At 34.4% G+C, this 27719-nt stretch overlaps 1 protein-coding gene across 1 annotated transcript; it reads left to right on the forward strand.

Moving 5' to 3' along the window:
* Positions 1–820: 820 nt before the first annotated feature.
* On the forward strand, positions 821–26494 carry LOC131661099 (DNA topoisomerase 3-alpha-like). The gene is made up of 24 exons (XM_058930518.1): positions 821–1249; positions 1352–1530; positions 1729–1801; positions 1969–2091; positions 2192–2313; positions 2393–2465; positions 2546–2662; positions 3068–3151; positions 6992–7171; positions 7270–7398; positions 9898–9972; positions 10899–10988; positions 11095–11199; positions 12675–12709; positions 14673–14802; positions 15265–15317; positions 15394–15493; positions 16063–16101; positions 16263–16341; positions 23160–23231; positions 23645–23716; positions 24868–25032; positions 25466–25586; positions 25871–26494. The coding sequence occupies exons 1-24, from the start codon at positions 956–958 to the stop codon at positions 26109–26111; spliced, it is 2751 nt and encodes a 916-aa protein (XP_058786501.1). The 5' UTR covers positions 821–955; the 3' UTR covers positions 26112–26494.
* Positions 26495–27719: the final 1225 nt, after the last annotated feature.

Here is a 27719-nt window from a genome sequence, read left to right on the forward strand (position 1 = left end):
GAGATAATTTTTATTTTTAAATGTTAATATTTCATTTTTATTATCCTCATCTTATAGTATTTTTTTATATGATTATTTAATATAATTGAATTTATATGATCATTTTTCATTTAAAAATAAATCATAGTGATCTATATCGTTTTCTTTTAATTGTTGTTGGACCGTCAATTATTAAATTACCTGACTCAATTTTGCTATTGTGTTCTTAACCTATCTTAAACATTTTTTTTGCGGATCATTGTTTTCTATATAATTATAATTATTGTTAATTTTACAATTAAGTAAATTATTTCATATTTTTCATTTATATTTAAAATTTTACATTTGCATTTGTTAAAATTTTATTTTTTCTCCAACTCACATGTCCTTTTTTATATGGTTCTTTATTACACACAAAATTAGCACATGAATACGATAATAATGTTTAATCTTAAGGGTCACTTTTAATACAATGCCTATTTTATTTTAAACAATAATGACTTTTATTTGAAAACTAAAGTATTTATTTTCAAATTTCAAAACGATTCCTATGGATATTTGGTTTTCAAAGAATTGGGAGAGCAACCAATAAAACTGTAACTCTATTCAAGTAAAACAACTCCAGAGCAACCAATAAAACTCTAACTCCTTTTAATTATGCATATTGCTTATAATTCCTTTTATTTATATTATTCATATCATTACAAAAATACTACACCAGAAAAAAAAATCACCCGTGCGGAAGCACGGGTCTCTGACTAGTTGTGGGATAGAGAAAAATGGAGAGAATAACCATTATTTCCACATGTAACAATTTGACCTTACTCCACTTATTATAATCGAAGTCTCCCGTTGATTGAATTTTCAAAAAATTTGGAGTATCCACTCCCTCTGCCGAACGCCTAGACTGACAGACACACTCATTTGGGCGGGAAAATCAATACCCCACAGAATCGGCGGCAGGTTTCAGTAACCAATGGCTGGGCGCAGCGTCACCGTCCTTAACGTGGCGGAGAAGCCGTCGGTAGCCAAAGCTGTGGCCGCCATACTTTCAAGGAACCCAGGAGGCCTTCGAGTGAGAGACGGTCGTTCTCGTTACAACAAGATATTCGAGTTCGACTACACCATTCGCGACCAACCCTGTAAAATGCTCTTCACCTCCGTCATTGGCCATCTCATGGAGCTAGAGTTCGATACGCGTTACCGCAAATGGCACTCTTGCGATCCCGCCGATCTCTTCCAGGCTCCTGTCCATAAAACAGTTCCCGAGGTCAGTTATTTTCTCCATTGTATTTCTTCATTATTTAAATGTTTCTCGCTATTCAACATCGCTGATTCTCTGTGTAATTTTGCTTTGTGTTGTTAACCCTAGGACAAAAAGGATATTAAGAGGACACTAGAGGAAGAAGCTAGGCGGTGTCAGTGGCTTGTTTTGTGGCTCGATTGCGATAGGGAAGGTGAGAATATTGCGTTTGAAGTTGTAGACGTATGTACTGCGGTAAATCCTCATCTCACTATCAAGAGGGCTCGATTTTCGGCATTGATCCCCAGGTTTGTTGCCGTTTCACGATGGTTCTAGTTGATTTTATTTCATATTTTTATTGTCACATGTGTAATGTAACACATTAGTTTAATAACTTCTGTTTTCTTAAATTATTATCAATGTCTACTGGTCAATGTCGATGCGTCAGTTTTGTGTCAGGTATCTTTGATGTTTCATAATGTTTGCTTGTTGCTGCTTTGATGCAGCGAAATCTTTCAGTCCGTGCAAAATCTTGTCGAGCCAAATAAGTGGTTTGCTGATGCCGTGGATGCTAGGCAGGTGAGTTGCATTTTTTCTGATTATTGGATTCTGTTTTTCCAATTGAAACAATAATCTGATATTATTGGCTTCTATTCTATTTCTATCACTTTCTGTATGCTAGTGACCAACATATGGTAATTGATATTGTCACTTTGTGAGGATGGTTAATTTTGTTGTTGTTTTAGGAAATTGATCTTCGTATAGGCGCTTCATTCACCAGATTTCAGACCATGTTAATGAAAGATGCTTTTAACATAGATACTGTTACAGATGGCAGAAATACTGTCTTAAGTTACGGCCCTTGCCAGGTGGGTTTATGTTGACAATATGGCAACATTGTGTAGTTTTTATGCTTAAATTGGTATGGGCTGATTATGAGTTTCCATTTTACCTTCATTTTTACTACAGTTTCCTACGCTTGGATTTGTTGTGGAAAGATATTGGGAGATTCAAGCACATGAACCAGAAGAATTTTGGTCAATTAATTGCTCTCATAGATCAGATGAAGGCACTGCTAATTTCAGTTGGGGGTAGTATGCAAAGCTTTTGGTGTGTTCATAATTCTTGTTGAGTTTTACTAACTACTTATAATCTGGATTCACTTGGCAGACGTGGGCATTTGTTTGATTATACATGTGCTGTCATAATATATGAGATGTGCGTCGAGGAACCAACTGCAACGGTACCTCTTCCCTAAATTTTGTGGCTTGACATATACTGAACTCAACCTTTTTACTAATGGTACATATTATTACCATTTAGGTGACAAACGTTAGGCAACAAGAGAAGCTTAAGTATCCTCCCCATCCTCTGAGTACTATTGAGCTTGAGAAACGGGCTTCACGATACTTTCGGATGAGCTCTGAGCATACAATGAAGGTTAGTAAATGTTGAGAGTCCATTTATTTCATTGTTCGTGTTGTAGTTATAAGTAATGCGCATTTAAATCTACAACTCATTCTGGATGATTTATGCTGTTCAAACTTCAAAGTAGACTAACTTCACAATTTTGAATATATAAAATTAAGTAATGCATTTGTAGACGATGCCAAAGAAAAATTCCAAAAAAACTTATGACTTAACGAATCTCTAACTATGCCATTGTATTTATTCATTGGACAATTGTTTTCTGTTTACCTTTTTCTCTATTTGCCACAATGTGGTGAATAAATGCAATAAACTATGCAATAACATGCTTACAATTAGTGACAAACAAATACATTAAACTACTCAACATGTTTTTATATGCATCTTTCTCTTATTCCTTATTTAAATTCTTTATAGGTGGCAGAAGAACTTTACCAAGGTGGTTTCATTAGTTATCCTCGTACTGAAACTGATAATTTTTCTTCAAGGACTGATTTGCGTGTGGGTAACTTCTGATCCTAGCACAAATAATTATTACAGTTACTAGTTCGCCATTCTCGATAGATTTGGAGAACATGCTGTGTGACATGAAGTTTTGGAACTGTTTGTCTGTGTTATAAACTACAAATAAAATAAAATGGGTTAAACAAATTATGGTTGTTGAAATAATGAAATTGAAAAGGAATTTGAGTGAATCTGCATGTCTCAATTACACCATGAAGAGTATTTTGTATGATTAATTAATAAACAAATGCCTAAATACGACAATTACCCTATTTACAATAATTTTAACAATGACTTTGAAGAGGAGTTCTCTATGTCAGTATTAAGGTGGAAACAATGAAATATGTAGTGTTTATCACTTTCCATGTTGCTGGAAATTCATTAGAATACTGTATGAGTATATGACTACTTGTAGATACATAAAGAGTGGGTTGGATAAGATTGAATTAAATAATATATCATTAGAAAATATTTCACATGAGTTTTCTTTGTCATGATTTTTTTAATACTTTGTAACATACACTCATAGAATGTTTGATTTCAAATAAGTTAGGATAATATGACTTTTGAAGCCACTATACTAAATTACGACATTTCACATGGGTTATTTGGGATGAATACCTTATTTGGGATGATTTTAAATAAGGGAAAAAGAAATGCCTAAAAGAAAGAAGAAAAAGAAAGAGATGAATACCATATGAGAGGAAATAAAAAAATAAAAAAATAATAGAAGATGAGGCGGGGGAAGGGTGAGGCCATAGGAGTGGATTGAGATAGTCATGGTGATAATAACAAAGGTTGAGATGGAGTGGTTTGAGAGAAGGGTGTGATATTTGAGTAAGTGGAGGTGAGGATAAAGTAGGAATATTGTAAGTTGATTGAGGAGAGTGTGCTTGGCTTAAAGTGCCTGTAGAAGATACAAGTAAGAGACTGTTGTTGGGCCTAATAGAGGGAGATACATGAGTATTGAATGAAGGAGATGGAGTTGTTGTTGGACCTAATAGAGGGAGATACATGAGTATTGAATGAAGGAGATGGAGTGGGAGTGGGCACAAGAGAAATAGGACTAAGGGAGTGATGAGCAGGATTAGATATAGGTTGGAGAGACATGAACAAATAGATCTTTGTAAAGGAACCTGAACTCATTAAGCTACACATCTTGAGATATAAAATCTTTCAATTGGAGATAGGCATTTTTACCCTGTATGAGAGATAGAGTAACCAAGTAACAAACACTCATGAGACTAAAATCAATTTTTTTAAGTGTTGTAGGGTCTGTGCAAGGGGAGACTAGCACTCCAAACACCTTAAGGAACTGAAAATAAGGATTTTGTTTGAACAAAACGCCATAAGAAATAACTATATTTAGAGAGACTGTGGGAAGTCTATTTATTTGGTAAATAATTGCAAGAAAGGCATATAAGAAGAGATGCGTGATTCAATAAGGTTAATCACAAATCCACAATGTGTCTGTGTTTGCGCTCAACTATGCCATTTTGGTGATGAGTGTTAGGACAAGTGAGTCTATGAATGATCCCTAGGTCAGATAAGAACTTGGGGAAGGGTATGAACTCTCCCCCTCCCTCACAGTCTATTTGAATTGACTTGATTTTGTAACCAAACTGTAAATCAACCATACTTTTAAATTGTATAAACATTTGGAGAGAATCAAACTTATATTAAGGTAAATCCATGTGAATTAGTGAAGGATCAATGAATGTTATATAATATTTGAGTTGATTAGTGGAAAGCCATAAACAGAAGGAGCAGGACCCCATAAATCACTATATATCAATTCTAAAGGTGTCATGTATTGTATGAGTGAACAAGAATAATGTAATTGTGAGCTTTACCCATACAACAAGCCGAACAAAACATGGAAGAGTTTTTATTAAGAAATGGCATATTACATAGGTCAAAAGCAACTTTTCAAGGTACGGGGATTGAGATGCCCTAATCTTAGATGCCAATTGTATTGAGCAGTGAGCACTAGTAGAAGGAGATTTTGTTACATTTTGGGATTCATTACTAGTGCCTATCGTAGGGGTAGAACTGCTAACCAAACATGGTGCATTGGATTGGAAATTGAGGTGAGGAAACTCATAGATACCATCAGGACCCACACCGCCATGGAGTAGAACTTCATTGGTGGCCTGAGATTTGACAGCACAATAATTAGGATGAGACTCAAAAAACACTAATGTCTTTTGCAAACCTACTAACATTTATTAAGTTTTTGATAGTAGAAGGAACACGACGAAGGTTTTGTAATACAAGAGAGGAATTATTTTAAATAGGAGATTTAAAATGAGAAAGACCAGATGAAAATTTTCAACCCTTGTCCATTTCCTATGAAGATTTGGCCCGGACCTTCGAAGGGAACCTAATGTTGGATGTTTTGGTTGATGTTGGTGACTTGAAAAGAGGCTCTGGATCTGGGAACCAAGCAACATGGGTTGTGGGAATAGTATTGGTTAACATTGCATTAGGTTAAGGATTGAACTAGGTCTGGTATAAGGTTGAATTGGAGGACAAACCCAAGGGATGACAAAACCATAAGGTGGAGCTCCTCCTTGAGAAGGAAAATCTAAGAAACCTTGTGAAGTATCCATAAAAGTCAAGAAATTGGAGCCTGTTACTGATCATTGAAACGATGATAACACATAGAAACTATGTGACTAAAGCAAAAACTAACTTGACACTGGATATTGACAAATCGTCCCCTGCCACGTTCTCGACCACCACAACCTCGTGAACCACCACCAAAGTTAGGTTTCTAAGATCCAAATCCATTCTAAACTGAGGTATGATCAACAATGCGGTTAGCTTGAGAAGATGAATTTTGAGGCGAGGAGGACGAATTAAAAGAGCTCTTGGCCTGCGTGAGATTGATTGAAGCAGAGTTATTCTTGAATTTGCTCGTTGTACTTTGACACACACATCCCATTTGCAATAAGGAGTGCCTCAAATTCTTCTAATTAGATGTCTCCAAACTTGCTCTCAATTACGGGACCATAATCACAAGGTAGGCCCTCAAGAACGACATCAATGTGTTGCTTAGGAGGAGGCAAGCAAATCCACAAGAAGTTTGATATGAAGAAGATAATCCTCAACAATATGATCATCAAGCGTCGTTGCCCGCATCTTAGGTTGATATTGACGAACACGCACACTCGTGTGTTTCTGAAACTGATCATGGATATGCCCCCAAAGTTGTGAAGCACGCCTGTATCCAAGAATTCGAGTCATAATTGCATTGTTGATTCTTGATCGAAGCTACGAAAGCAACCACTGATCTTGTTGAAGCCATGTAAGATACAAATGATTTTCCACAACGGAGTTCTTAACCTATCAATAATGTACTGATCTGAAAGTTCAGCAAAATACAAGAGACCATAAGATTGTGAGCTTTCACAACTGGTTCAGATTGTTGATGCCACACTAGACAATTCTTTTCATCTAATTTCTCTGAATTCTCCATGAACTCACCATGATCGAACCTAAGCTCTATAATGCCATAACAAAATGAGATGTGATTTCATCTCACTGAAAAATAGAATTATATTATCTGTTATATGTAAAACTGATTACAAGGACATTTATATCCTTTGTTATTCTACACCAATCAAAGGGGTTAAACTACACCCCTGTAACTGACTGCTTGAGCAGTTGTAACAGCGCCTATCACAAGCTGCCACATGGCAAAATATTCTAGAAAGTAATCTAAAATAACAACCAGTAGTGATGAATTCTATTTTAATACTTATTAATCTATTTATTTTTTCTGTAGTGTCTGACCTTTATTCCTCTTTGTATTTTTATCTCGTTCAATTGTAGGCAATTGTTCAAGAACAACAAGGACATCCTGAATGGGGAACATATGCTCAACGGTTGTTAGACCCTGAGACTGGACTTTGGAGAAACCCTAGAGGTGGTGGACATGACGACAAGGCCCATCCCCCCATTCATCCGACTAAATTTTCTGCTGGAGAATCAGGATGGAGCCAAAACCACCGTGTCAGACACAATTGCTTATGCTTACCATTTTTTTACTCTTAAATCCTTCATTTTACTGGACATTCATCATATTCATGTTATTTCTCGAATGACAACAGAATATATATGAGTTGGTTGTTCGCCACTATCTGGCATGTGTCTCAAAGGCGGCCGTAGGAGCTGAAACCACAGTGGAAATTGATATTGCTGGTGAACTGTTTTCTGCATGTGGGAGGGTAATTCTAGAGGTGAGATTTCTCAGTCATGTTATGTATATATTCCGCTTCAAGAATTTATGTGATTTGACTTGGTTGATTTATTTATTTCATAAACATGCTTTAGACAAGAATTTTTGCGGTGTAGCAATTTTTTTTTGCACTTCGAAACCAAACAAGTTTTTAGTTATTGTAGACTAAAATTTTGGAGCTTATATATGAGATTAGGACGACTTAAGATAAACCATAATTTATTAGTGCTTATAAAAAGCAAATACTTGCATTGTTCCCCAATTTCCTGCTGCCATTATTGGAGAATAGATAACATTCAATTGCTCCTATGTGGATTTCTTGATGAGATGAAATGTTTTTTCTTCCTCAAATATATGAAGTCCCAATAAATATGTTGCATTTATATAAGATTAGAAGGGTAGAAAAAAGAGGAATCAAAATTAGTTAGTGTAGTTGGTTAGTTGAGGAAACTCAACTAGATAAAGGGAAAATGTTTTTTAAGAAGATACAGTGCAATTGTTGAAAGTGGGCATTCAGAAAATTTCAAAATTGTGATCAAGGGAAAACCCTTCAAGAAGAAATTTTTCTGTAGGTTATTTTTTTAATAATAATAAAGTGAATATTGAAAGTAGGGCTGTTCAAAAAATCCATATAAGTGTACTGAACTACAGAACTGAACCGAACTGTTGTTAAAAAACTGAACCGTTATCTTTAGTTTATGAACCGAACCATAGCTTATCAAACAGTTCGATAACCGAACTAAACCGTTAACAGAACCAAAAACTAATCAAACTGAACCGTTATTAATTAACCATGTTTATGGTATGGTATGGTATTACTTGATTATGTTAGAACTTTAGTTAAGTGATATTTTCTCCAAATTAATTTTTTAATATTAAATTTTATTTTAATTATGAAAAAGTTACTTTTTTTAAATAAATTTTTCTAATAATAATATTTAATATTAAATTTTTTATATAGGTAATCAGTGTCGTAAAAAACAACCTGAAGGTTCAATTAAGTAAAGAATTTTTGTTTTCATGTGAACATTACTGTTTCTCATATTGCATTTAACATCTCTATCTTATTGATAGATTTTGTTATATTCTGGTAGATTATCTCTCAAGATTATAACAATACCGGTAGTTTATATATTGTTTTTCTTTAGGCAATCAGCACAAGCATAACATTATTTTTAGTTTATATTTATGGAAAGATTTTGAAAAATTATTCTGAACAATATTACTTTTAATAATTTTTAATTTTTTAATAAATTTGAGATTTTAATTTAAATTAATTTAAATTTAAATACTATATATTATATATTAGTGATAGAATATATTTATAAAAGTGGTTTTAAGAAATCTAAAATAATTTTTATTAAAAATTTCATAAAAATATAACAGTTCTATCACCATAACCATAATAACGGTTCTATTCACCATAACCATAATGTTCTCTTAGAGTATTACTACTAATAGTTTGGTACGGTTCAGAATTAAGAACCGGTATATCGAACCAATTATTTGGTTCGGTTCGGTTTTAAAACAAAATTAAACGGTTTGGTTCGGTTCTTGCAAACTGTTATTATGGTTTAGTTTGGTACAGTATGGTTCTCTTAATGAACTATATTGTGAACACCCCTAATTGAAAGCATTATTTTATTTTTCTTTCTGTTTCTCATCTTTCTCTATAGAAGAACCTATTGCTGTGTTTTGTAAATATAAAATATGATTATCTTATGATTGAATTTCATTGCCCTCTATCAAAAACTATCTCTATCTTCACACCCCCTAATTGAAAGCATTATTTTATTTTTCTTTCTGTTGCTCATCTTTCTCTATAGAAGAACTTATTGCTGTGTTTTGTAAATATAAAATATGATTATCTTATGATTGAATTTCATTGCCCTCTATCAAAAACTATCTTTATCTTCACACCCTTTTCTTTTTGGGGTCAAACTTTCGTTGCCTAAATGCAAAATGTCAAATTAATAATAAAAAAAAACATCTTTTCTCCTAAAAAACGTAAGAGAATGAATTGCAGTCCAATCAACGACATTGTGCAGATTGTCAAAGCAAAATTGATAAGATTTCCTTATTCCTTATAGCTACAATGGACTAACCATTATGATTTTAATTTTTTCAGCTCATCTCTTTGAAACTCGGTTTGGCTCTTAATTTTCTGCCATACTACTATTTCAATCATTCAAAAGTTCTTTTTCTATTTTAAAACGGACCACTTATTGTTGCTGCCTGCCTCCATTGTTCTGTACTATTGAAGCCCATAATTTTTTGTTGTAGCTACTATCAAACCTTCACTTTTGTCATTTTACAAACATTGAAACTATATAATTATGACTATCATTGAGTTTCTTTTGGGAATAACTAAAATTTGCATAGAAGTGTGAATAAATGTATATGCATTTTCTTGCTGTTTTTTAAACCAAATTCCAATAAATGTATGGGAAAGCTACACATGTTCTGATTATTTGGTATTGGCTGGTTTTAATTTGAACAGAAAAACTACTTGGATGTCTATCGCTTTGAATCTTGGGGTGGATCAGTGATTCCAACATATACTATTGACCAACAGGTTTGTCTTTGATTACTACATCATATTATATGCTACACCCCTTGAATTTTGTTGATTATTATTATTATTTTTTTCATATGGTATCTAGTTATTGTTATTCCATTGTGATAGAGTTCATAGAATTGATATTGTTTGTAACTTTCCAAAACAGAGTTCTGTTATAACAGAAAATGAAAAGTTTCCAAACTGCTTGATATTGTTTATCTAAGCTTCCATTGTAATTCTGTTATGAACTCTATCTATTGCAAGCTGTTCACTATCCTTACTGTCAGATTCTTGATTGAATTCTACACCAAATAAATCCCAGCATCATTGGTTTACAAAAATTATCATACTTACTGATAATCTTATGTGAGCTTCACTGTAGCATTTAGTGGCTATTCGATGCTGAAGATTTAGATCTTTGACAAATTTTATCTTCATGTGTAAATGAAGATAAAATGATCCATGCATACATGTTGCAAGTAGTTGGCCTAAGTATCCATGTTAAAGTGCCAATTAAGTTTAAGAAAGCTTATGTATATTTTACTTTATATTTTTACCTTCTTCTCATCAATTTAACTCAAGGATCTCTTTGGTTTTTTAAAATCAAACCACATTTTCTTATTTATTTAAATGATGGTTACCATATAAAGGACTATTATCAATTTGCATAACGACATTCTAATTATGCAAAATTTGTTCACATTGAATTCCATCCAGACAAATTACCTTTTTTCCTTGCATATTCTCAGAAATGGAGTTATTTAGGATATGGTTGGGATTTGGGAACATATGCATCACTAAGTCCAATTTATCAATATAATTTTTTAGATCCTTTTTCTATATATTTTTTTTATATAATCCATGGGTTTTGAATGCACTGTATGCAAATTGCATCTCAGTCCAAAAAATAAGAATTAATGATAGAGCTGTTGATATTACAGTTCATTCCAACAACATTGACCCTTGATCCAGGAGTAACCAGACCACCTCCTCTTCTTAGTGAAGCAGATTTGCTGAGTTGTATGGACAAGGCAAGAATGATATTGAATCTTACAGACTTAATCATATAATTAGCAGTATCATCGTTTCCTGCCCGTAAGTCAAAATATGTTTCATTAAATATTGACAATTGTATAGGAGGGCATTGGTACGGATGCTACAATGCATGATCACATCAAGAAGCTGCTTGAACGATTTTATGCAACTAAGGATGCTAACATGCGTTTCACACCAACTAATTTGGTAAGCTCATATTGTTGATTTTGAGGGGAATTTTTTTTCTTTGTCAGTGATCTCTAATCTTCCGTTTTTCATGGATTGTTGACTTGTTTTATTGCTGTTATGAGAAGTTACCGTGTAAGGTTAGTAGAGGATATAGAAAGTAATTAATGAACCATTATGTGATTATTTCGCTCTAATAAAAGTGATATTATGTTCTCTGTTGGAGCATTATTGTACAAATTTGTGATAGTAACTCTAAGATTTATGGATTGGGTTCTATGAAGCACAAACACCCCGAACGCGGCCCCGACACTGACACTGCGACACCAACAATAATTTGAAAAAATGAATAAATTAAATGTAATAACAAGTGTCGGTGCAGGTGTCCGCCACCTACATAGACACAAACACACCTTTTTACGGAGGTGTCGGTGCTACATAGATTTGACCTAACTCCACCCTAGAAAACCGGCTTGTATGGTGAGGGTTGCCCAAACTTTATAAACACTACACATGTCATATCTCTAAGCAATATGAGACTAAATCCACCTCTTTAAACCCAATACAATGTAGGTGTTGGGGGTTGCAATGAATGCAAGGCAAATGTCACAATTGAGCGACTAGGGGTGAGTCACAATGAAGGAGGAATTTTCAACACGCCCCCTCACGCTCAAGCCTCAACTAGCCCGAAATGTGGACGTTGCAGGAAGCCCAAGAACAGATCTAGGATAGGCTAAGACAGTGAGATACCATCTTAGAATTATGGATTAGGCCTAACTTAACTCTACAAAACTGACTTGTAAGGTGAGGGTTGCCCCCAATCTTTATAAACACACATGACATATCTTTCAACAATTTGAGACTAAATCCACCCTTCAAACCCAACACAAATGGAGGTGTTGGAAGTTGCAATGCAATGAAGACAAGCCAAATGCCACTATTAGGCGATTAGGGGCGGATCGTAATGAAGGCGGAATTTCCAACAGTAACTGAATGCATACATTAAGATGTCAACCATATAGTTTAGGTTGACAACTTCACTTCTTTGAACATGAAATGACCGTAACTTCTATAGGAGAAATAACTATGATATTTGTAAACAAGAATTGATATGCAATCTGCCTTAACTTTGACAAAATCTAATATACAATTACATTAGATAATCACAGACCAGAAATCTGCATAAAAATATTTCCCCTAAAACATGGTACACGAGCATTGGTTATCTTGTATGTTATAAATCCTTGTCATTTAAAGATATGCAAAATAGAATGGCATGAGCATGGTTATTTATTGCAAATATGTTATGAATTATATAAGTTTTACTCGTGCAAAGTTTTTCTTCATGTTAATGCTGGAAGAATCTTTTTTCAAAATTGTGTAGCTTTAGTGTATTTTATTCTCAAAGATGTAATTGTGCTGCAATAAATAATGAAGTGCAATATTTTTCATAACTTGTATTCTTTTTACTGATCATGGATTTGACATTACTGTAGGGCGAGGCACTTGTTATGGGATATGATGACATGGGGTAAGTAATTCCCTTTATTTTTAAAATCTCGCTTGTCTCACTCAAGGGGATGCCTTGATTTTGTAAACTTTTCACGATAAAAACTGTAATTTAGGTGGAACTGAATTTTGGAGTTATCAGATCGAAGAGTTCTTGGTAGATGTATTTCTAGTCTAGGAACAAATGAACAGTTAACCATTCAACTATAGAGATGTTCAAGATTTCGCTCGTCCTCATAATGATTGCATTGGTTAATGGTTTCAAAAAGTGGTAAATAGTTCACCAACAAGTAATCGTTTGGGTTGTTTATTATATCTAAAATGAAAACAATTATTTCTTGAAATTCCTTCACTCATGTTGTTTCAATCATGTATGTAAAATGTGATGGTTTTGAATATTGGATATGACCTAGGATGGGGTAGAAATATTTAGACAAGGATCCATGAATTGCAAAATCAGAGTATCTTAGATTGGGAACTTTGATACTATCTTAGAATTTTTAAACCTAACCCATTTCTAAAAGTCAGCTCAAGGAGTGAGGATTTCCCCAGTCTTATAAGGATTTCTTGAGATAAGGTTGGAAAAACTCTAGCCCCTCGTGTAAAAGGTACAAGGCCATAATCTTTTTTTTTTTTTGATTAAAAAGAATACCCTCACCTTACAAGTCGGTTTTGTAAGGCTGAATTAGATCCTATCCAAAAATCTAATATGGTATTAGAGTTTATCCACCAAAACACTCACTATATTATCTACACACCCAATATTGCTGGAGCGAGGAAGTGTATTTGGAAAACTGTAGTCCCACATTAAGAGGAGATAAGGTGTGAAACGAGTTAATGAAGAAGAATGACCTCCACTGTACAAGTCGGTTTTGTAATTATCTAAGCACCCAAACCAATATTACTGGAGAGAGAGAATGTGTATTTGGAAAACTGAAGTCCCACATTAAGAGATTAGGTGTGAAAAGAGTTTATAAAGAGCGTTCCTCACCTACAACCGATTTTGTAATTATAAGTTAACCCCAATCCAAAAATCTAAGACCAATGAAGGGTGGGCAATAGCTAGATATAGAGGGGGGTCAAGAAAAGTTTTAAGTTAGAACTAGACCATTAATAAGGTATTTACTGGGGATTTTAGAATTTTTTTTTTCTTTATATTTTAAAATGTGGGACAAGATAGAATCCTTTCATTATGCTCTTTTTAAAGAAAGCACTTTTTTGTTCTAACTTGAGAATCAAAACAATTTGGATTTGATTAAGAAATTCAAGACTGGGAAAGATAAAATACACTACTATTATTTAGTGGCGGTTACATTAAGTAAAATATTGTAAGATACAAAAATATTCAAATTTATAAAGGAAATATTGGCTAAACTTGACACATTTCACAAATGGATATTTGATCCATCAACCTTAAACTACAATATTTGATCCTGCAATATTTTTTTGACCTTGTCTAGAACCCTTATGAATTATCTAATGAGATTAGAGAATATATCAATAATAGACTTGGTCTATGGTTACTACTCTTCCTGGCATGATCTTTGATATGCTATAACCATGCAAATATTAACACAAGATCAATAATTTGTGAAGTGAATATGTAAAAATGCACATAATCTAAAGACTAAATAATCAAAGTTTGGAAAAACCAAATTCTAGGTTTGCAACACAAAGTTCGAGTTTCACCCAAAATGGTTCAATTTTGTTGGAGATGAGAAATAGGAGATTGGAGTAAAATGAGAAAAGTAGGAAAGGGTGAGAAGATATGAAAAATACGAAAAATTCTCACAAACTCAAATGAGAAATAGGTGATTTCACATTTTCTACTTTCCTCTATGGCTACACCTAAGTATTCACTTTTCCACACGAGTATCCTATCTATATACCTAGTCACTTGATTAGGATATGCGATTTGTATTAAAAGAGTGAACCTAACACAAATTTTGTTGTGCATTTTTATTATTCTATATGTGAGGTTTCAGGTATAAACTATGGAAACCATATCTAAGAGCAGTTATGGAACGCGACATGAAATTGGTCAGTGAAGGGAATAAAAGCAAAGGTGAAGTCCTGGATACTAGCTTGCAGCAGATGAAAGATTGTTTCTTAGATGTATGCCACTATTTCGTTCTTTCTATTCTTATGTTATGTTTCTTCTTGAAACTTGGTATATAAATCTCATTCCTCTTTACACGAAACAATATAAATCTAATTGCCATATGTCACCAATGAAGAATGTCTTCACAGTATAAGTATTGTACCAAACCTTTATGAATTATATGCATCCGATCCCTTTTCAATTATTATAGCTCCCTTAAAATTTTTTTGGGTGGGGAAGGATGTGTTGTGTGCTCATTTGCCTTGTGCCCGTGGCTTTTCTCCACTAGTCTTAGCATTTAGATCAAGGGGATTTTAAGCAAAATAAACTGGCAAATACTCCTAAGACTTATTTTCGGAGGTATTGATACAAAATTAATTTAAGTAGGTTTTCCATGCCATCTGGCTAATATGATTTTTTTTCCTGATTATGGACAACATGTACTTCAATAATTGATCACTTGTAAATGTACGCAGGCAAGATTAAATAAAGTGAAACTTTTAGAAGCCATGGCAATATTTTTCGAAAGGTAGTATCCCTTCACCTTCGGCCTCATGGATTCTTCTATATATAAAATGTTAATGGATCTTCATCCGCTCTTGCAGATCAAATAGAGTTGGCAGCGAGCATCAAAATACAACTGTGGAAGTTGTTCGGCGGTGTGGACTTTGCCAAGAATCAGATATGGCGCTAAAGAAAAATCGAGTATGTTTATAGGTAGTTGTGGTTTCCTAGGTGGAAATAGTGGTATTCATGAGGTCTAGGAGGGGGTTCTAATGTTTATTTGGTGGCTGGGTGATATTTTAAAGAGGGTTTTTAAGGTTTGTCTGGTACTTTTAATTTTGTAATCATACACAATAATTATCACCAACTTTTTTTAATAAGCGTATAAAGTGTCAAGGGTTTTTATAACTTGGGATGGAGGGAGTATGAACAATATTAGCATTGGTTGTTTCAAAAAAAAGTTTGGCCATTTTTGTGGATTCTTTTAATGTGGCAGTTAATCAAGTGGACTGTCAACAAGAAGGAATGTAGTTGTGGAAGTTAGGTAGTTGGATTTTATGGTTTGCAACATGAAACATAGGGGGAGCACGATATATCTAGTTGATATAAGATTGAAGTATGAAATAATTTATCCTGGAATTACTAGTGAGTTTTGTAGTGTTTATATATTATGTACATTGTGCAAGAGGGCATACTTAATTATAATCTTGGTATTGTAGTTTTAAATCTTTTATCTTATTTAAATTTAATATTATATTATCATCTACCAGGATGGCAAATTTATGGTTGGATGCTTGGGTTATCCTCAGGTTTTTGTTTTTTGACCTTTCTTTATTTCAGTCTTTTGTTAATTATAAAAAAGCTTTAGACTTGGAATTGCCAATACATCATAGAAGTGTTGTCCCTCACGGTCCCTTCTTTTGATTATAACCTACTGCTACTAAAATAAATTTGCCTTTCTCATAAACAGTGTAGAAGTGTTGTCTGGCTCCCTGGATCAATATCAGAAGCGGTCGTGACCACCAATACTTGCAACAATTGCACTCCTGGTTTGTGACTTTATATATAGCAAGATACTTGATTAGCTTCTTATTGAAAAAGTACATCAGTGGTTTGCATGCTAATGCATGGCTTTGGTTCTCTCTCTTTACCTCCTTTTTAAATTAAAAAAACTTCTGAGCACTCAAGGAGGCAAAATTTTATGTTGTAAAACTAGAATATGCTCACCCAACACATACTTAATGTGAACTGTTGATTTTTTCTTTTCTTTAATTCTGAAATATTAGAAAAACTAGCTCTGATATCTTACATTATATCTTTAGGGTTGATAGTGGGATCCACAAGGCTGGACCATTGGTCTATAAACCAGCCAAGTCACATACTTGGGATGTGTACACTAAGCAGCATGAGAAGTAGCTCTGATAGTATTTATGACCAGGAAATAATTCGTAGAAGAATTGATTAATGACTATTCTGAATAGAAAAAAAACTACTGGAAGTTATTTATTAGGAGACTATGTGATAGAAAGTTTGTAATTATGTATATGATACTGTTATTCTGCATTGTGGATAGAGAATACTGTTTGTAAGAGACTTTTGTCTATGGCATAGCAAGTCTATTGTTTGTGTTAGGAATTCATTTTATCTCTGGTGCTCTATTTTTTGGATACTACCTGGATGATCCAAAAGAAGAAGATTTAGGCTAGCAAAGCAAATAATTCGTTACAGCTAGGGTGTTTGATAGAGTGGGTTTGTTGGAGGAGAAATTCATATGACGACTTACATTGATGAGTAATATAAGATTTCCAACAGGGGGGGAATGATTCGGTTGACAATAAAGTAGATTCTGGTCAAGATGAATTAAGTGAATATCATGGTAGACTGGTAGTTTAGATTTCAAATTTAAGGTGGTGCAGAAGATCTTGATGGATATATTAAGTGGGTTGAGACACTTCGAAGTTCAAAATATCAAGTTTGCCAAATTAAGTATGGAGGGGTCACTTCTAGTATCTGTCAAGGAAGAATGAGGATACTCTCATGAAAAAATAACTCGAGAAGGCAATAGCATCGAGATTAAGGGGGGGAAGAATGGAAATTCCTACGAAGAATTAACCAAATTAAAGCAAATTGGAAGTTTAGAATTGTAATTAAAGCTGTTGAGATATTTCTCTGATTTACTTTCCTTTATCTTCTACATGTATTAACGTGGCTTGGTCCTTCCCCATGATAGCTAAGTTTTAAAAGAGGGCTCCCCAAGTGCTTGAATACATATTGATTGGTGCCAAAGCTGGTTATTAGTATCTCATAAAGGGCTACATATGAAGGGGCTATTCGGAAAGGCTGAGTGAAGTGTCGTAGAGTGCAGCTGTTGGGACGTTAGCTCTCAGGAGCGGTACAATGATAGGGACTTCAATATTATAGGGTGTATATGTGCGACATCTAGTAGTATGAGATACTTAATGGAATATTTAAGTGGTTTGGTTCTCCCTCCTTGATAACTAGCTCTTAGGGGAGAGTTTCCCATGTAACTGGATACTTATCACATCATCTGTAGTTTTGTAATGTAAAGGATCAATTGTTGGATGCTTTTGTAAATGTTTTGGAGCTTCTTGCATAGGCTATATTTATGATAAGATTGGCACATATGACCTATGACTCAGCTTGTATAGTATGTCAATGTTCAAGTTCAGCGTACTATGAAAATATAATAACTAGGGAAATCGTAATTTCTATTCATTACATTCGTCATATAAGTATTTAGCTCATGGTGTAGTTGAAACACATTGTTTTCTGTATACGCTTCTCATATCTCTCTCAATAGTATAGGTCAACTGATTGATATATATATATATATATATATATATATATATATATATATATATATATATATATATATATATATATATATATATATATATATATATATATATATATATATATATATATATATATATATATATATATATATATATATTGTGAATAGGAATTAGTTTAAATGTATTTATTTAGTGTAATTACCGATATAGCCCTGTAACCTTTATATATACGAGAAATAATAATGAGAAAAGTATCAAGCCAAGAATTATTGACATGGTATCAGTAGGTTTTCGATCAAACCTGTGAGTTTTAGGTTAATCTTGGCTTTATTCAGCGACACCCCACTGGGTCGCTCTTGAAATCGTCTCGGTAGATCTCGTTTCTCGGTACTTGAAATCATCTCGGTTCTCGGTAATCTCTTCCAAGATTGCGATTCTAATCCCGGGTGCTTACAAATCGTGTTTGCTTTGATCGTGTTATCGTATCGGTGTCGGCAAATATTCTGAATTAGGGTTTTGACTCTGTGTCGGCAATTATTCTGAATTAGGGTTTTGACTCTGTGTCGGCAATTATTCTGAATTAGAGTTTTGACTCTGTGTCGGCAATTATTCTGAATTAGGGTTTTGACTTGGTGTCGGCGAGTATCTTGAATTGGGGTGTTGATTTGGTGTCGGCAAGTATTTTCTTCAGTGTTCCGTTGGTGTTTCTTGTTTCACGTTAACAAAATTGTTACGTTAACAAAATTGTTCTTAAGTCATCTCTGATATTATGGCTTCCGAAGAAGAGATAGATCATATTTGTGTTCGTTTTACCGGAAAGAATTATCTTGTTTGGGAATTTCAGTTTCGGATGTATGTCAAAGGGAAAGGATTATGGAGTCACTTGGACGATGTCTCTTTGGCACCGTTAGAGACAACTGACTTAGATGCATGGGAAATAGAAGATGCTCAGATTATCACTTGGATTCTCGGTACTATTGATCCTCACATGATTAATAATTTGCGATCTTTTTCCACTGCCCAAGAAATGTGGAACTACTTGAAGCGTATCTATAACCTAGACAATGCGGCCAAACGTTTTCAGTTGGAGCTAGACATTGCCAATTACAAACAAGGCAATCTGTCTGTTCAAGAATATTATTCTGGTTTTTTGAATTTGTGGACAGAACACTCTGCAATTATACATGTTGATGTTCCCAAAAGTTCTCTCGCGGATGTCCAAGAGGTCTACAATACTAGTAGGCGAGATCAATTTCTCATGAAGCTTCGTGCAGAATTTGAGGTTGTCAGAGGTGCCTTGTTGAATAGGAATCCCGTTCCTTCTTTAGATACATGTGTCGGTGAACTTCTCAGAGAGGAACAGCGTCTTGCTACTCAAGGATCCATGTCTCGTGATGTTGTCATTTCTGAGTCTGCTATGTTTGCATATGCTCCTCATAGTAGAGGTAAAGGTCGTGATATTCGACATGTCCAATGTTTCTCTTGCAAACAATTTGGACATTTTACTCAGAGTTGCAGTAAGAAGTTTTGTAATTATTGCAAGAAGCGGGGCCATATTATCTCTGATTGTCGCACCCGTCCTCCACGATCAACACAACGTTCGGTGCAAGCATTTTCTGCTAGTACAAGCTCTGCAGTTGGTCCTTCCATCACCAATCCATCTAATGGTGGTGCTCTCCAACCTGAAATAATCCAACAGATGGTACTTTCCGCTCTATCAACCTTGGGAATTCAGGGTAAGTCTTCGAATGTTTCCCGCCCGTGGTTTCTTGATTCTGGTGCATCCAATCACATGACCGCCTCTTCTGAATACTTGCACAATTTACATTCTTACCATGGTAATCAGAAAATTCAAATTGCGGATGGTAATGCTCTCTCTATCACGAATGTTGGTGACCTCAACTCTGATTTTCGGGATGTGTTTGTAGCACCTGGACTTGCTTCCAATCTATTATCTGTTGGTCAATTGGTTGATAATAATTGTAATGTAAATTTTTCTCGTGATGGTTGCCTTGTGCAGGAACAGGTGTCGGGGAAGGTGGTTGCGAAGGGGCCTAAAGTGGGAAGACTGTTTCCACTTCAGTTTATTTCTAGTCATTTATCTCTTGTTTGTAAAAATGTCTTGAATTCTTATGAGGATTGGCATAGAAAATTGGGTCATCCTAACTCTGCTGTTTTATCTCATTTATTTAAAAATGGTTTATTGGGAAATAAAAGTGTTGTTTCTAATGCCTCTCTTTCATGTTCTGTTTGCAAATTAGCTAAAAGTAAAACACTTCCTTTTCCGTCTGGTGCTTATCGGGCTTCCTCTTGTTTTGAACTGATTCATAGTGATGTATGGGGTATGTCTCCTGTAGTTTCTCATGCTCGCTATAAATATTTTGTCACATTTATTGATGATTATAGTCGTTTTACTTGGATATATTTTCTTCGTTCTAAATCTGAAGTGTTTTCTATGTTTAAGAAATTTCTGACATATGTTGAAACTCAATTTCATGAAAGTGTTAAAATTTTTCGCTCTGATTCTGGTGGTGAGTACATGTCTCGTGAGTTTCAAGAATTTCTTCAACAAAAAGGCATTTTGTCTCAACGATCTTGTCCTAATACCCCCCAACAAAATGGGATGGCAGAACGCAAGAATCGTCATTTGCTTGATGTGACCCGCACTTTACTTCTTCAAGCTTCTGTACCACCCCGATTTTGGGTGGAGGCTCTTTCCACAGCTGTCTTCTTGATCAATCGTCTTCCTTCTACGGTTATTGATCTCGATTCTCCCTTTTTTCGTCTTTTTAAAATTCAGCCTAATTATAATGATTTACATACCTTTGGATGTGTTTGTTTTGTTCACTTACCTCCATTTGAAAGGCATAAGCTTGGAGCGCAGTCTGTTCAATGTGCGTTTATGGGGTATAGTCACTCTCATAAGGGATTTGTGTGTTATGATGTCACTAACCATCGTTTTCGTATTTCTAGGAATGTGACATTTTTTGATAATCAGTTTATGTTTCCATGTGTTTCTCCTGTCATGAATGATATTGTTACTCTTCCTAAGTTTTCTATTATGCATCAATCTATAGAACGCTATAAACCAGGTCATGTATATGTCAGAAAACACAAACAGCAGGTTCCCACACCCCTTCCCGACGCTGAACCGCCACCTGATCCTGTAATGGTTGAACCACGACGTTCTGGTCGAATATCTCGAGCACCAGATAGATATTCACCAGACAGGTATGATTCCTCACATACTTCTCTGACTGCCACACTCTCTAGCATATCTATTCCTACTTGCTATTCACAGGCTGTTAAAGATGTACGCTGGATAAAAGCAATGAATGAGGAACTTCAAGCTCTTCAAGAGAATTTCACATGGGATATTGTCTCTTGTCCTCCTGATGTTAAACCCATTGGCTGCAAATGGGTGTATTCTGTGAAATTGAATTCTGATGGGTCCCTTAACCGTTTCAAGGCTCGCTTGGTTGCCTTAGGAAACAAGCAGGAATATGGAATTGATTATGATGAGACATTTGCACCGGTTGCCAAAATGACATCTGTCCGTACGGTACTCTCTATAGCTGCTTCTAACGGGTGGACTCTTCATCAATTAGATGTGAAAAATGCTTTTCTTCATGGTGACCTGGCGAAAGATATTTATATGACTCCTCCTCAAGGTTTATTTCCGTCATCTAAGGGTGTGTGCAAGCTCAAACGCTCCTTATACGGTTTGAAACAAGCGCCTAGAGCATGGTATGAAAAATTTCGCTCCACTCTACTTGGGTTTTCCTTTACTCAGAGTCAGTACGATTCTTCTCTATTTATTCATAGAACATCTACTGGAATTGTCCTACTTCTTCTGTATGTTGATGATATGATTATTACTGGTTCTGATCATGCTTCCATTCAAAGCCTTAAACAGCAGTTACAAGCAGCGTTTCATATGAAAGATCTTGGTAATTTGCATTATTTTCTTGGTCTTGAGGTTCATTCTACATCCAAGGGCATATTCCTCCATCAACACAAGTATGCCACAGATTTAATTTCTATGGCTGGTCTGCAATCGGCTAATCCAGTAGATACTCCTCTTGAGGTTAATGTTAAATACCATCGTGATGATGGTGATCTGTTGCATGATCCCTTATTGTATCGTCAACTCGTGGGTAGCCTTAATTACTTGACTATTACTCGCCCTGACATATCATTTGCTGTTCAACAAGTAAGTCAATTCATGCACTCTCCTCGCCACCTACACCTGGCAGCAGTTCGACGTATAATTCGTTACTTGAAGGGAAGCTCTCATCGTGGTTTATTCTTTCCTACTGGCGTTCCTCTTAAATTGAGTGCTTATAGTGATGCCGATTGGGCAGGGTGCCCTGATACTCGACGATCTGTCACTGGTTGGTGCATGTTTCTTGGCTCTTCATTGATCTCATGGAAAAGTAAGAAACAAGCGAGAGTCTCTAAATCTTCTACTGAATCTGAGTATCGTGCCATGTCTGCTGCTTGTTCTGAAATAATTTGGCTTCGTGGTCTTTTGGCTGAACTTGGATTTCCTCAAATAGAGCCAACTTCACTTTATGCTGACAATACAAGTGCCATCCAAATTGTTGCGAATCCTGTTTTTCATGAACGCACCAAACATATTGAAGTTGATTGTCACTCAATCCGTGACGCTTATGATGACAGAATAATATCACTTCCTCATGTCAGTACTCAGTTGCAGATTGCAGATATTCTTACCAAGGCTGTTCCGCGTCCACGTCATCAGTTTCTTGTTAGCAAATTGATGCTCATTGACAAGCAGCATCAATTTGAGGGGGGATGTGAATAGGAATTAGTTTAAATGTATTTATTTAGTGTAATTACCGATATAGCCCTGTAACCTTTATATATACGAGAAATAATAATGAGAAAAGTATCAAGCCAAGAATTATTGACATATATATATATATATATATATATATATATATATATATATATATATATATATATATATTTGTTCTTTGTCTTGTGTTAGATATTATTTTAATCTCTAATTATAGAAAATGTTACAGGTCCTGTTTTCTTAATTCAATTCAAGTTTCGGCAGCTGGAAATACCACCGAGCTACAATGTCAACCATTTGGGTAGGTGCATGTCCTTTTTAGGATGAATTTTCTTGATACTTTTAATTTGTGAGTTTACATTCCCAACTTTTTAAAAATATATGTGGAGCTTAAACCTTTACATTTTTTTTAAATCTCAATCTGGTGACAAAATTCATTGCAAGTCTGTATGCTTTGAAAAGTGAATTTTCCCATAATTTATTATTATTATTATTATTATTATTATTATTATTATTATTATTATTATTATTATTATTATTATTATTATTATTTTTATCATTTGGCCAAGGAGCAATTGGAAAGAAAAGAATAAGAAAAAATGATTCTTCAAAATATTGATTCTTCAACATATACATTCATTCGCATTGATATGAGAGTTACTCGAACCCTTTTAAGTTGAAGCACTAACGTTTTGTAAATACATGTGTTAATAGGTTGCATTGGTGGCTGTGATGAGATTCTTACACAGTTGACGGAAATATGTGGCACTGGCTCTCGCATGCCAGGTTTGTATAGATGGTTAAATAGTTTGAAACATTTACAAAAGTATATTTGGATTGTACATATTGTTTCAGATTAAATATTGGCTCAGTGTAAGCTATGTTTAAATTGAATTTGATTGTTGTTGAAGTTGGTATTTTGTGTTGTTAGAGTTTGTTTGAAATCACACATTGCTTAGGTTCCTGGGCTGTTGAATGTATAAATATGTGAGGGAAGCCTCACCCTTTGAGCTAGCTTTTGGGGTTGAGATCCAAGCATACTTAACATGGTATCTGAGCCGGGTTAAAAACTGCAATGTGGGCATTTGACCCAGACCCATGCTAGGCGTGAGAGTGGGTGTTGAAGTTGGTATTTGTGTTGTTGGAGTTTGTATGAAGTCACACATTGCTTAAGTTTCCGGACTGTTGAATGTATAAATATGTGACGGCAACCTCATCATTTGAGCTAGCTTGAGATCCAAGCATACTTAACAATTGTGTTAATAGTTTAGTCTGGTGATAACAACTGCACATGACATACAATTGTCAGCAATATAAGGTTACTTCCCACCTATCAATATCAGTATCAAAAAGATTCAATTGGGCTGTTAATATAGTTGCTTGTAAAAATAAAATAAAACTGGGATGTTATATAGTATATATAATATACCTCTGCATTCTATTCCCTACTTACATCAAATAGTGACAGAATATAGTTGGGTTCCAGACCCTTAGGTTTTTGTGGAGTGGAATTGCGATTGACTTTATGTTTAATCAATGTTATAGCTCTACGTGCTCACTTTATAGGCATAAACAAACTCCCTTTAGAGTACCCTTCTTTAGGTTTTTCCTTATTTTCTAAGTTTCTCTGATTCTCTGTCTTTTGATAATTGATAGGTTGAGCAATATTTGTAAGCATTTAAAACTCATGACATTAAATTTTTTTAGGATATATTATGATTTATTTATGGATATTGTTACAGACTTCAAGCAAGTTTTTATGCTTGGCAATATTTATTTTACTTTTCGCTATTCAGCATAAAATGAGCTTTTATAGAATTTCGCAGTTACAAATCAGTGACAGAGTAGAATGCATTTTAAACCTGTTTACTGCCATTCTAATTGCTTTCATGGATGTGTGTTATAATCCAATAATTATACATTGTCATTTTTTCCAGCAAGAGCTCGAGGACCTACTCCAGCAACCGGAAACAACCATCATACCAACCCAAGGCAGTCAGCTTGTTTGCACTGTCAAGAAACAGGGCACTCTTCTAATGATTGTCCTTCACAGACTCGACGCTCCAGGAATGCTCAACAGCCTGGAATGGACCAACAAAGTGGTAAGGTCTCTAGAATTTAAAAATGCCATAACAGTGTAGACAGCCTAGAGAAAGAAGAAATGTATCTTTTAGACATTTTAGTGTGGACATTGGGAAACAAGCAAGTAGTGAGAGTCAACTAGGGAGTTTATTACTAGACATGGTTTAGTGGAAAACTTCATGGCTTTGTATATCCATATAATTGACTCCACCTAGTGGCAAAGGGTTTTAACTTTTATCCATATAATTTCTATATCTCATTGCTACGCTAGTTGAGATTATGATTTGTGTTTTTTTTATATAAGAATTGAATTATTCTCAAGAATAGGAAAGAAATTTAGATTTTCTTGCAAATCACTTATCAATATATTTTTCCATCATTGTTTACCAGCTATCAATATCAATACTGAAATTTAAGGGATTGTATCTTTTAATAAACCATTACACAATGCAGGAGAATCTTCTGTTACATGCAGCTCATGTGGAGCACCAGGTGTTTTGCGAACTGCAAATACAGCAAATAACAGGGGCAGGAAGTTCTACACATGTCAATCACAGGAGTGCAGCTTCTTTGTGTGCGTGAACTCCTAATCCATGCCAAAATAATTGTTACTATCACATCATTGACACTTGGCGATGTCTAGAGTATATAAAGTAGAATAAATAATCTTCCAACCTTGATTTCTTTTCTTCCGTAAATAACACAGGCTGAGCTTAATTTCAACATTATTTTTGAAGGGACACACTGTTTCATTATGTGCTGAGTAATATCTCTCAAGCAGCTTAGAGGAACAAAACATATTGCTTGTTATTGAGATAGCTATTTGCTTATGTAAATCTTATCACCTCTATATTACAGATGGGAGGATAGCATTAACAATGGCAGTGGAGGAAGAGGCTCTACACGTTCAAATAATGTTTCAACATCCACCCGTGGTCGAAATGGCGGCCGTGGACCTCGTGGTAGGGGTCGGAGTGGATCTAATTCTTCTGGCGGGACATTTGTGACAGCCACTGGGGATCCTATTTCTGGCAGAAGGTGCTTTACCTGTGGTGATCCATCCCACTTTGCTAACGTCTGCCCCAATCGTGGAAACTGATGTCTTACTGATTCTCATCAACCAGAAGGAAGTTTTGGTGGGAGATCCAGAACCTCTATTTTACATGCGTTTAAGAAGCATGGATACAGTAAATATGTTGAATATAGCGTGTACTACGATACTCTATTGGTTCTAATATGCAGATGTTAAATTTTATTCATCCGATCATTGTTCGTTTGGCATAAAGGAACTTATAGAATTTGCTTATTGAAAACCATGAAGCATTAAAGAGTTATTTTCAATTTGATCTTTTTAGGGTAGAGTGGAGATTAAATCCCCCGATCCCATCACTTGGGGGATACACCCTCCGTTCCTTTATAATTGTCACTTTTTAAGTTTTTCCACATACCAAGACAACCAATGATTATTGTTACTCTTTAAGTAATGATTATTCTTTTTCCAATAATACCCTAAACTTTTTAATATTTTATGTAACTTTTTTTTTCTCTATCATAATGATTAGGGGTAATTTTGACAAAACAACAAAAACACTTTCTTGAACTTTGAAATGTGACACTTAAAAAGAAACAATTTTTTTTCACAAAACTTATAAAGGAACGGAAGGAGTACATGTATGCCCTGAAGTCATTTGATAGGGTTAGTGATATATCAACTGATTCCTGTTGTCATATGTAAACTTCAAAATATTACGTCCCTTTTTTCTCCCTTTTTTCTGCGAAACTATTTTATAGAAATTGTTTGTTTTACTTAATAGCAAGGAAATAAAAACCGGATCGGACTGGCCGGTTGAACCGGTTGAATAAAAAAAAAATGTATACAAATGGATCTAGTATATACAGGTTGGTCATTTAAGTATAAGATTATTTTAAAATGATTCAATTTTGATTTATGTTTTATATCTATAAAAAAATATAAATTGATCTAGCATATACAGGATGGTTATTTAAGTATGAAGACTATTTTAAAATAATTCAATTTTGATTTAGTTAAAGGTCTTCCTAAAATTAATTTTGATAAAGATAAAATATGTGAAGCTTGCATCAAAGTAAAAGTAAAACAAGTCAGGACTAGTTTCGATAGAGTTAGAAAAAAAATCATTTAAAGAAGATTGAAATAACATGACCTTGCTAAAATCCATAAATGAACCTTAAGAGAAACTAAAAGTTAAAGATGATATCTTAGAATAAAAAAAAGAAACACCTTAATGCGAAGTTTCGATAGAGTTAGAACAAAAAAATCATTTAAGGAAGATTGAAATAACATGACCTTGCTAAAATCAATAAATGAACCGAGAAACTAAAAGTTAAAGATGATATCTTCATTAAGATTAAAAAAAAGAAACACCTTAATGCGAAGTACATGTTATTTCTATTGGTTTATGAGCATTTATCTCAATTTTGGAAGATTCCTCTCTTTCTCCATGATACTGCATGTTTTTCCCAAATTTTATATTGATGCAATTATTTTGGGGAGCACAAATTTATTATTTTTGAAAAATCAAAATATTAATTATGAAAAATTTGCCATCATTAAAAAGAGGAGATTGTTGAGAAAAAATATTTTTGATATTTTGAAAGTAAAAAACTTTTATATAAATAGAACTAAGATTATGACCTTATATGTTATTTGATGTGTGCTCTTGAGAGA

Source organism: Vicia villosa, linkage group LG3, assembly GCF_029867415.1.
Source record: "Vicia villosa cultivar HV-30 ecotype Madison, WI linkage group LG3, Vvil1.0, whole genome shotgun sequence".
NCBI lineage: Eukaryota > Viridiplantae > Streptophyta > Magnoliopsida > Fabales > Fabaceae > Vicia > Vicia villosa.

What these genes read in the sequence shown, in the direction of transcription:
- LOC131661099 (XM_058930518.1), top strand. Translation starts at nt 956, where the DNA reads ATGGCTGGGCGCAGCGTCACCGTCCTTAACGTGGCGGAGAAGCCGTCG. An exon ending in TGAAAGATTGTTTCTTAGAT is followed by an intron (nt 14,803 to 15,264) that starts GTATGCCACTAT and finishes AAATGTACGCAG; the next exon opens with GCAAGATTAAATAAAGTGAA. An exon ending in CACTGGCTCTCGCATGCCAG is followed by an intron (nt 23,717 to 24,867) that starts GTTTGTATAGAT and finishes CATTTTTTCCAG; the next exon opens with CAAGAGCTCGAGGACCTACT.